The following is an 11,229-nucleotide window of genomic DNA, read 5'->3' as shown; positions in this document are numbered from 1 at the left end:
GTGGGGAGAGTACTGAGACATACATACACACAGCACTGGGGAGAGTACTGAGACATGCATATGCACAGCACTGGGGAGAGTACTGAGATATACATATACACAGCACAGTGGGGAGAGCACTGAGACATACATACCCACAGCACTGGGGAGAGTACTGAATCATACATACACACAGCACTGTGAGGAGAGTACTGAGACATACATACCCACAGCACCATGGGGAAGGTACTGAGCCATACATACCCACAACCCTATAATCTCTGCTGGATATGTCTTATAAGATGAGACCAAGTTATACTCCCGGTACTTTAGTAAGAAGCTACTAATTGATGCTGCCACTGCCCACTGCACATAAATGTAATCTGATTTTACACTTTTAAGACTCATCAGAAGACGATTACACTAAGTTAAAAACAGCTAAGACATTGATGGAGGTTCAACAGATTTCAAAAAGGGAGTTTATGGGGACAGCATCATACTATATACCTGTAAACCCAGCATTCTGGAAGCCCAGACCTGTGAACCTGGGTTTCAAGGCCAAGCCTGATTTGCACAGAAAACTCCAGGCCAGCGAGGAGCTCTGCAGTGAAGCTCTCATTTCTCAGGCTGCCCTGTATGGCTGTGCCTTGGGTTGTGGTTTCATTTCCATCGTCTTGCTAATCCTTCTGAGCACCTGCATCTGCTTCTTTACAGGATACAGAGAAACACAAGGGGAGACCTGCTGTGCCTGACAAACAGGAAAGTGAGCTGTCTCAAGGGAAGGCCAAGAGCAAAAAGCTCTTAAATGCTAAGAAAGAAATCCCAGCAGATGTGAAAGGCAGGTGAGGATCGCGGGGGTTGCTGCTGGGAGCCGGGCATTGCTTCAGTCACTTCTCTAAGGGAGGGCATGGGCAGTAGAAGCCACTCACTGCTGCTCCTCTAGGCCTCTGGTGTCTAATGTCTACTAGTCAGGTGGATGCTCAGGGGTGTGCACCTGACTCTGATGCCAGGCATGTGAGGGCAGGGTTAGCAGTCCGTTGTGAAGGCTTGGTTTAGTACATACCCACAGCACCGTGTGGACAGAAGTAACCTTGACGGGCACCCGCTGGTAAGGAGCTAACTTTTCTCAAGAGCTTGGCATCTGCAGTGTCACAAACCAGGGACGCAGTTGGGATCTAGAATTCTGTGCTGTAAACCTTGGAAGAGTTATAACTTGTTCTCGGATGGTGTCCCCAATTAGACAAGCCTACCATGGAAGAACTCTAGTACCCACAGGGCAGAATTCAGGCAGGCCCCATAAAGAGGCTTTCTCTGGACTGCTTCCCAAGGAAAAGGATGTGTTGAGCTGATGGGTTGTTGACTAAGAGTTCTTCATATTTTCATAAATGGGGTAGCATCTTCCTACTGAACTGATGTCAGGGTTAGCATTGTGGAGGTGATGGTTGATGGCAGGTGGGGAGGTGAGGCGGGAAGGACGGAGGGTCTCTTATCATTGTTACCTCCATGTGCCCCAGAAAGGGCCTCTCAGGGTGTGAGACATGACCAAGCTGTCATCTGAACCTCTCTCACCCTTGATGACGGAATTTTTTCAAGTCAGTTGGCTGTTGTCCATTGTATTTAAAAGCTCTAAACTTTTTTTTTTCTGGAAACCTTCTGGCTTAATTTAGGAATATTGAATTAGCAAAAAATAAAAAAGTCTGGCGCCTTTTTTTCTTTAAAGCCAATTAATTTTACAGTGGCAAAGTTAAACTTTGTAAAATAGACACCCCCACAGTTACAGATAACTTACCTAAAAATAGCTCACACAACCTCTACCAGGCGGTGGTGTCTGTGTTTTAGGTGTCTTCTGCCATTTTTAGAATATGGAATTTTAAACTAACCCTGCCAGTCAGAAGCAGAAGAACAGAAAATTGTGTAACACTGCCCATAAATGGCATTCTTGGAGTTTTTGTTTGTTTTGGGGGTGGGTGGGGTTTTTGTTGTTGTTCCAGTTTGTTACACCACTGTGGACCCACCCCCTTATAAAGTCTAAGCAAGCTTCTTTGCAGTGTGTGCTCTTGCAGGAAGTCACACTTGGCCTTCCTTATTTTCTTGGTCTAACAAGGAGTGGAAGAGTCCTGAGGATTTGGGGGCTACTGGGTCTGAAAAGCTGGAACGATTTTGATGTTTGAACTCTACTGTGAATGAGTACAGTGGTTTATTTTTGACCTTGAACCTAGAAGAAATTAGCAGCAGCCTAGAAATGAGAACTTGGGGTTAGAGGGGTACAGGAAGAGCTTGAACATCAGAGCAAGGTAGGGGTCTAAGGGAATGTGCTGACGTTACATGCATAAGCTCTGGTGCAGGAAGCATACTCATTTGAGAGGCACAGCTCAAAAAAATGCCTGCTCAAGGCTGGCTATGGTGGGGTGTTTATTTCGAGCTACTCAAAGGCTGAAGAGCATCTTCAGGGCCAGCTCAAGGGCTAGCATGAGCCACACCTGTGCAACTCAGTAGGCCTGTCTCAAAGTAAAGAACCTGCTCAGTGGGAAAGAACCTGACTGGGATAAGCAAAGATCCAGATTTACCACCCAGCACCGGGAAAGAAGGAAGTAGATTTGTACAAACTTTGCAGACCTGTCCCAGCAAGCAGACTGTCAACTTTCCTGCTGTCAGCAGCCAACACTGTCACCAGCCTTCTCAAGGTCTGACTGACCTTGATGGGCATCACAGAAACTGCTCTGTGAAGAACACCTTTGTCCTGCTCTGCTACATTACTTGAACTGATGCTCTATTGGGTTAAAACTTGACTCCCACCCATGTCAGAATTTCTGTTGGAAAATACATTCAGGAGCACGGTGTGGAAAGGCTCGGTCGTAGCACAGCTGCCCTTGCTGGTTCCGTGCAGCAAGTTCATGCCCACATTTCCTGAAGCAGACACTGCACTCCAATCAGAGAAGCAGAGGTTAGACCCTCACAAGTACACATGTATACATACACACACTCCCACTCCCAGAATGTCTAGCGCACAGAGTCCACGTTTAGAACTAGGTAGGTAATGGCTTAGGAGACTAAATAGGGCATGCAACTGAACTATGGGCTACTTCCATTCTTGATGACTTACAGCCTTGCTCTAAACATCAGGACCAACGGTGTCTACATCCTTGTTTCTCTTTCAGTTCCTTTGAACTACCGTACACTCCCTCACTGGAAAATAAACAGCGTAGAAATCTCCCAACCAAGATTCCTCTTCCAACTACACTAGCAAGTGGATCCAAATCACGAAATCCCCAGAAAACAAAAGGTATCATGTTGATCACAGGTATTTTCGATTCACTGGTTTCATGACTGCCAGTGCTTGGTGGTAGCTGTGCAGTAGCTGCTAGCTGTGTTGGGAAGCCTGTGAGGGCTGTGCTGAGGGTTCCCTGAAGCGGGCTCATGAGAGAAAGCCCTCCCCACATTAACTTTCCTTTCTGAATTCTGTGCAGGTATAAATAAGTTAGTGGAAAACAGACCAGTTGCCTTCTCAAAGTCCCTCCCCAGCAGTCAAGAACTAGGCAATACCAGCAGCTCAGAGGGCGAGAAGGACTCTCCTCCACCTGAGTGGGATGCTGTGCCGCTTCACAAGCCCAGTAGCCGTAAGTGTGGGTTTGGAAGCCACTGTGGTCCATGGCCGCCCCTGGGTCCAGTAGCTGCTGGATGGGGAGATTATTTCCAGAAGTGACTATTGTGGGTGGCTATAGTGCATCTGTCTGGCCAGGGGCTGGTCTACTTACCCCAGAGAAGGTAAGAGGCCAGAGCTCTTGGGCCAGCGAGAGGAAAGCCCGATGCCCGGGCCCATGTCTGTACAGCCCTTTCGTGCTTTCCTGCTCAGAGAACACCTCGGCCTGGCCCCAAGCCCTTTACTCTACTCTCACCATCAGCCCCACTGGACTGGGCTCCGCTGTCTCCAGTGTGGGCAGAGGAAGCCAGGGAGTGACCAGTGCACACTGTCACTGTCCCTTTTGGACACATCTACTGCCTTAGTGCCCAGTTTTCCTGCTTCTCCCTTTGATCTTCCATCTTCCTTAGACCCCACCTTCAGGTGCATATTTGCAGGACACTGCTGGCTTCAGAGCTTTAGGTTTGTCCACTAAGGCTGAGTCGGGACAAAGCATTAGTCAGAGGACTCTATCCCGTGTGCACGGTCAGGATCCATTCAGCAGCCCTTGGCTGGAGGTTTACCTTGCTTGGGTTTCTGTTGTTCTCATGAGGCACCATTACCATTGAGGAGGAAAGGATTCAGTCAGCTTATGCGTCCACATCACTGTCTGTCTACCCCAGTGCAGAGGCCATGCGGTAATGCCTACTGGCTTGCTCCCTCAGCCTGATTCCATAGCACCTAGGACCACCAGGGTGGCATTGGCCACTCCCATGTCCATCCAGAAAGTGCCTCACAGACTTACCTAGATCCATTCTTGTGGGAGGTTCCCTTTTCTCAAATGGCCTTAGCTTGTGTCAAGTTGACTTAAGAATAGCCAGCACAAGCCGCGCGTGGTGGCGCACGCCTTTAATCCCAGCACTTGGGAGGCAGAGGCAGGTGGATTTCTGAGTTCGAGGCCAGCCTGGTCTACAGAGTGAGTTCCAGGACNGAGGCAGGTGGATTTCTGAGTTCGAGGCCAGCCTGGTCTACAGAGTGAGTTCCAGGACAGCCAGGGCTACACAGAGAAACCCTGTCTCGAAAAACTAAAAAAAAAAAAAAAACAAGAGTAGCCAGCACAAACTCTGTACTGGGAAGGAAGCCAAGAATGTTCTTCACAGCTTAAAAGGCAAGGAAGGTGCCACGGAAGGCTACCCCAGGGAGAAGTGCCTGAAGCCAGAGGTTCTCTAACTTCACAAAGCAATATGAAGGTTCTCTTCTCCCACTTCAGGCCTTATTCCAGCCTTGTTCTGACCCTCAGTTCTGTTCCATCTGCCTTTGTCAAGCGCATCTGCACACAGAGCTTCCCCGACAGGTTTCAGGAGACACAAGCCAAAACACACACACACACACACACACACACACACACGCCAGCAGGAAAGCTGCTTGCACTTACAGGTGGCAGAGTCAGCCCACGGTCAGCTGACTCTGTTGCGTTTAGGTCTATAGCAAAGCAGGAAGCATGACGGAAGGATGTGGCAGAGCAGAGCTGCTCAGCTCGGTAGCTTGGAAGCAGAGAAGAGGGCACAGGGAGGGATGTGACCGTGAAGGGCAACTTTCTAGTAGTCTCTCTGTTGAGCGGCTAATCCACTGGCAGCCCTCGCAAGCCGTCACCTGCGAGTGAGCGAGCACTGCTGTTGGAACAAGCGCTGAACTCACCAGCCTTTGGGTGTGGCTCCCATCCAGGCTGCACCAGAGCGGGGCCTGCCCCCAGTAGTTCATCTTTCACCAGGGGCAGGTCAGAGAAGGTCCCACACAAGAAATGAACAGGGAAGGAAGGATCCGGGCATTTGTACAAAACATCAACCTTCAACAGCAATGCTGAATAAGCATACTGTGCTATGGAGACTTCTAAGAAGCTTATGAACAACTCAGGCAAGAAATGTCACACGCAGAGCATTGGTGATGAGCACTGGGCATGAGCAACAGCGGAGCAGCTATAGAGAGGTCATCTTTATGGTCACGAGTGGGCAGGCGGCAGGCTAAAGCAATGGTAAAGGCTATCGGTGCCACTGGTGGCATAGGAGAAAAAAGGTGACCTGGCCATGGAGAATGGGGCCATGGGCTTCAGGAGAAAGGAGCTACGCTCTGCACTGATGTCACAGGGTCCTGGCATGCCCCTGAGGACTTGGAGAGCAGCAGCGGGTGCTAGACAGCTTGAGCAGACATGTGATCAGCACAACAGACAAGCAGGACAGACTGGGAGGGAGCCCTGGGGATGCAGTGTGTCATGCCCAGCTGGGCAGAGTCCTGTCATGAACTCCTGTTAGGAACAGCACCCAGGGACACACAACAGCTGTGTGAGTGACACGTCTTCTGTTATCACTCCTCCTTCCAGTTGTAGTGCAGATGTGACACTGAAATATTGTAAAGTTTTTAAAGCAGCTGTGTAGATGTTTACAGTTCCAGGAATACTGAGAGCCACAGCCACACCTTCAGCCCCTGGGGCTGAGACAAGGAGCCTTGTTGGACGGAGGACATTGAGCCTGCGCACTTCATCTGCTGCAGGTTTAGCCCTGGAAGGAAGCCCAGCTCCCTCTGATCCTCAGCAGCCTCAGCTGCTCATGGGCAGCAGTGATGAGGCTGACTGCCCTGCCCTGCACTTGGGGAGCAAGTGCTTGTGTTCCCTGAAGCCCACAGGCACCAAGAGATGCACATCCCCCTTCTCCTCGGAACCTCTGAGTGGAATGCATAAGTCTTCATTTGTCTCCTTTATAGAAGCACTTGAATTTCACATCAAAAATGACTTAACTTTGAAAAGTACAGGTGAAACTGTCACATTAATGGGACCTTTTGTTAATTTCCAGCTACTGACAGTCTTTATAAACTGTCTCTGCAAACCCTCAATGCAGACATTTTCTTAAAACAACGCCAGACCTCGCCAACACCGGCCTCTCCTTCTCTGCCCTCCGCTCCCTGCCCATTCACATCTCGTGGCAGCTACAGCAGCATTGTCAACAGCTCTGGCAGGTAAGCTGCTCACCCCTGGTCGTCACGGTGACACATAGACCCCACGCTCTTGCGCCTGCTGCGCGTGAACCCATTTTCATTATTAGATCCCTTACCTGGGATGAGCTCGCCCTGTACTCCAGGTACCTGACCCCAGTGTTGACCTTATCCTGTCTGTGAACAAGTCTCTTACTGAGTTCTAGAACTGTGGCATCTCATGATGGAGCGCTTCACCTAAAGTGTTGAGTAGAGTGCATGAGCAGGCTGTGACCTCGAGTGTCACTGCTGTGTAACATGCTGGAGAGTAACACACTCCTCCCTCTGTGCCAACAGGCTTAGTATCACACAGGCACCATGTCCTCCAGACAGGCTCCTGCAGAGAATTCAGGAAGCCATGACCAACTGAGTGGAGGGGGCTTACTGACTGGGGACCCCCACTGTAACCATGTCCAGGGGACAGAGCCCTGATGAATGGACCTGTCCCACCAGCCCCACCATTGGCTGATATTCTCACAGGTTTCTTTGCCTTGGGGCAACCTTCAGGTTCTTCAAAATGTGGTCTCCACCTTTTCCCAGTCCCTAATTTGAGCTACCTACCTTGGTCTCTTTCCTCGATTTCCCAGAAGCCCTTCATTTGCCATATGGTTAAGCTCTCTTGGACCCCAGAACACTTCCACAGGGCTTCTCTGTGCTCTGAGCCATCCTGAACTGTCACCCTTGGGTGCCTGACACTCCTCCACTGTCAGCACCGCCTGTGAGGGGGAATTCTTTCCTTCTTGCTGTAGTGACACAAAAGCCAAGCAGACGAGCAGCAGCAAGAGCAAGCTGACAAAGGCGGCCTCTCTCCCGGGCAAGAACGGCAACCCCACCTTTGCTGCCGTCGCCGCAGGCTATGACAAGAGCCCGGGTGAGTGGCCTGCACCCAGGGCCTGCCACACCTGGACAGTGGGTGTGGCATATGGGCTCTGTCCAGCTGGGCCTCAAACTGACTCACAGTCCTTGTTGCAGGTGGGAATGGATTTGCTAAAATTTCTTCAAACAAATCAGATTTTTCCAGCAGCCTTGGCATTTCACACATTCCTGTTGACAGCGATGGCTCTGACAGGTGTGTGGCTCACCCTTGGGCAGCAATGAGGTTGAGACTCCCAGGGCGGGTGGCATCTTTCCTAGGCTCCCCCATCTCTGTGCTTTCATAGCCAAGCCCCCATTGACACAGCTCTCCGTGTGAAGCCGTAGGTGGCCAGGTTCACTAACCGCCATTTTGTGTATTTTCCCTTGCAACGTTCAGCTCGGGTTTGTGGAGTCCTGTCAGCAACCCCAGTAGCCCTGACTTCACCCCCCTCAACTCCTTCTCAGCCTTTGGAAATTCTTTTAATCTAACAGGTGGTAAGTATTCAGCCCTGGGTCTGTAAGTCAGAAGCCTGTAACAAGAAAAGGCATGCGACATGTTAGGGACACTTAGGACAGGAGACATGGCTGCCATCTGAGCAGGGGGTATCTTTTCAATGCAACAGCTGGTGATAGGTTATGTGGAAGTCTGGGGGAGGGACAGTTGTGCTTCTGTCATGGAAGGCTTCTGAAAACCCCGCACACACCAGGCAGCCTTGTGGAAGTCCTCCCTAACAGCCTTGCCCAGTGCAGCAGGACGCAGGGCAGAAATGCATGCTGGTTGGCTGTGCTCCACAGCACATGCTAAAGTGCTTCTAAGAGGGTCTGGTCTGAAGTCGGCTCCTGCATCTGCCGGGCAGTGTGCTTGCATTAGCTAAAAGATCAGGGTCGGACACGGCACCTTCTAGTGAGGACTGTGTTAGAAGTTCACACTGTGGCCTTGTATGTGCCTGTGTTCTTGGGAACATCCCAGAGTGTGGTGGGAGCTTAGAGGTCTGTGTCAGCTCACGCACATGGCACTGAGGGGTGTGGAGGTCTGTGTCAGCTCGCGCACATGGCACTGAGGGGTGTGGAGGTCTGTGTCAGCTCGCGCACATGGCACTNTCTGTGTCAGCTCGCGCACATGGCACTGAGGGGTGTGGAGGTCTGTGTCAGCTCGCGCACATGGCACTGAGGGGTGTGGAGGTCTGTGTCAGCTCACGCACATGGCACTGAGGCTGTGGTGCTGAGAGACTCATCTTGTCCCAGAGGCCAAGGAGGCTTGACCCAGTGTTTCATATTTCAGCAGTTTTCAGCAAACTGTCGCGATCCTGCAGTCAGTCGTCCCAGAGAAGTTGGAATGAGTTCAACAGTGGCCCCTCCTACCTTTGGGATTCTCCAGCCACAGACCCCAGCCCTTCCTGGCCAGCCAGTTCCAGCTCCCCAACCCACACAGCCACCGTGAGTGCCCAAGCCCTATCCTTGTCATTACCAGTTCTGTCTGTCATGTGGACTGTGCTGGCAGTCACACCACAGAGACCATAGTGGAGGGCTGTGTTGTCGGGTCACACTGTTCTGTGAGCTGCCTGAGGCGCCCTTCAAAGCCATTAGAGTCAGGACAGTCTGAGGAAACTGAGGGGCTGTGGTTGAGGCCCTGGCTTCCTCCTCTAGAGTCCATCGTGCTCAGCCTCTTCCACAAGTGCGGCCCTGGCGGCCCAATCTCTGGGATGGCCCCACTTCTCCCACAGCAAGCTGCCCAGTTGCACATGCATTGTTTCTGGGAAGCGCATAGCTCTAGCTCATGGCTGCATTTGCTTCTACTCTAAATTTTCTGCAAAGATTATGCATCCTGGAAGTGCTCTGGCCAAGAAAAATAATAGCTTCATCCCTCACAAAACAATAGCAGAGACTTGGCCTTAGAAAGCCCCAGTGCTGTGAAGATGGTGCCACAGGAAAGCCCGTCTCCTTAGTAATAACCCTGACTCTGGTTTATAGCATCATGGCCACTCTTAAAAGCAGACCAGCAAGTTCTCTCTACACTCCAGGTAGTCATTCGGACCCTGGGCTTTGCAAACCACTTTTCCACACCACTTGGTTAACTTTGCATCTTGATATAAGTTAGTGTAGCCAGGACCCACGCAGGCGCCTGTGCCTCAGGGAGACCTATGCACAGAAAGCAGGCTGGTTGCACTGGGTCCGCCAGCCAGGCTCCATCAGCCTTCAGTAAAATACCAGACCCTGCTATGGCTAACTGTCTGGAGGATTCTTTAAAATAATAAAAACGGGAGAAGTCTGTGGACCGCGCAGTCCCCGCCAGCCTTGCTTACCCCACACTCGATGTCGTGTTCCTTCTGTTTTGTCGTAGTCCATCCTTGGCAACAGCAGTGGCTTGTGGTCCACCACTCCATTCAGCAGCTCCATCTGGTCCAGCAACATCCATAGCAACCTTCCTTTCTCCACTCCAACAAACACACTGTCCAGCATCGGCCTCATGGGCACGGAAAACTCCACCGCCGCCCACACCTCTTCCGCCTCTGGTCCGGCTGACGACTTGGGACAGACCTACAACCCCTGGCGGATATGGAGCCCCACAATTGGAAGAAGAAGCTCTGACCCTTGGTCTAATTCGCACTTCCCTCATGAAAATTAAAATTAAGCAAAAATCGAAGTGGGGGCCCCTCATCTAGATCATGATATGCCAGTTTCCAAGACATCTTCTGAAGGCCCTTACTGCTTCAAGCCCTCTCCCTCCTCCTCGCAGGGCAGGCTTGGTCCACTCGCTCCTCTCACATCTTTCTTGCAATTATGATACTCTGAGATTCGCTGTTGTACTTGTAGACAAAGTCTGGACTCAGCCACAAACTTCTACAACCTGTCCACCTGAAATCTTGACTTACCCAGTTCCCCACCTGTCTCTTCCTGCCTTCTTTATCTGTAAGAACACAAATTTGGCATTACAGTTAAGGGAGTGATTTGAATTGATTGACAAGTCCTGGCATGTGACAATTTTACTAAATTACCAAGTTTGGTTTTTAATAATTTCACAATATTATGCGCCAAGATCTAATTTTAAGAACGTCTGAGGACTTTGTGCTGAAATACAGAGTATTTTTTTAAAGTAACGCTATCCTGGTTTAAAAGCAGACTACAGAAATGTAAGCCAGCGTAAGAGCATTGGCTGGATGTAAAGTGCCCAGCGGGAACCACACGTACTCTGCGCTGTTTGTACTTGAGGTATGTACCATTTGTATACCTGAGTTTATTTTAAAGATAAACTGAAATGCACACAGCCAAGTCTTGACATTACAAGATTGTGTATTTCTTAAAATACAACTTTGTGTTGTACTTTGAAATAAATGATGCTTTTTTCAAAAGCCTTGAATTGTTTTGTTTTGCTTTTTTACACTAGCTGCATTTCCCGCCATGGTTGTCCATGGTGCTACTGAGTGTCCCTCTGGAGGTGATGAGTAAAGAGGTGTCTGGCCTGTCAGGGCTACAGCTAGCTGTGGGCTATTAAAATCCTCCTGGCGATCAGAGGGTCCCTGACAGGCAGTGACCAGAAGCCTGTTGGGATTCGCCCAGGAATCGGCTTCCCTCTGCCTCTGACCTAAACACAACAGCTTCGGAGAAAAAGCTGCTACCATCTCCTGGCCATTTGTTGTGTCCACACGCACCTGAAACCTTGGGTATCTGTACTTGGCCTCTGAGGGGCTGTGGAGTTTCCAACTGAGTGACCGTGACAGCATAGAGCCCTCAGGGAGGCCACCCACACATCC

General features: G+C 50.5%; 1 protein-coding gene across 3 annotated transcripts in view; it reads left to right on the top strand.

Moving 5' to 3' along the window:
- Positions 1 to 10,835, top strand: part of Tmem131 (transmembrane protein 131) — a 146,679-nt gene extending 135,844 nt beyond the window's left edge. The window contains exons 33-41 of one of the 3 annotated variants that reach the window (XM_021197667.2): positions 694 to 821; positions 3,138 to 3,262; positions 3,447 to 3,596; positions 6,445 to 6,607; positions 7,372 to 7,493; positions 7,595 to 7,691; positions 7,875 to 7,972; positions 8,760 to 8,914; positions 9,819 to 10,835. In XM_021197667.2, coding sequence (XP_021053326.1) covers positions 694 to 821; positions 3,138 to 3,262; positions 3,447 to 3,596; positions 6,445 to 6,607; positions 7,372 to 7,493; positions 7,595 to 7,691; positions 7,875 to 7,972; positions 8,760 to 8,914; positions 9,819 to 10,103 — 1,323 coding nt within the window. In that variant the 3' untranslated portion in view covers positions 10,104 to 10,835. The remainder of the gene's footprint in view (positions 1 to 693; positions 822 to 3,137; positions 3,263 to 3,446; positions 3,597 to 6,444; positions 6,608 to 7,371; positions 7,494 to 7,594; positions 7,692 to 7,874; positions 7,973 to 8,759; positions 8,915 to 9,818) is intronic. The other 2 variants (XM_029538483.1, XM_029538482.1) reach the window with 2 other exon arrangements.
- Positions 10,836 to 11,229: the final 394 nt, after the last annotated feature.

Source organism: Mus pahari, chromosome 5 (assembly GCF_900095145.1).
Source record: "Mus pahari chromosome 5, PAHARI_EIJ_v1.1, whole genome shotgun sequence".
Classification (NCBI taxonomy): Eukaryota; Metazoa; Chordata; class Mammalia; order Rodentia; family Muridae; genus Mus; species Mus pahari.
The sequence above is the reverse complement of the archived record's forward strand: the minus strand, read 5'-3'. Positions and strand labels throughout refer to the sequence as shown.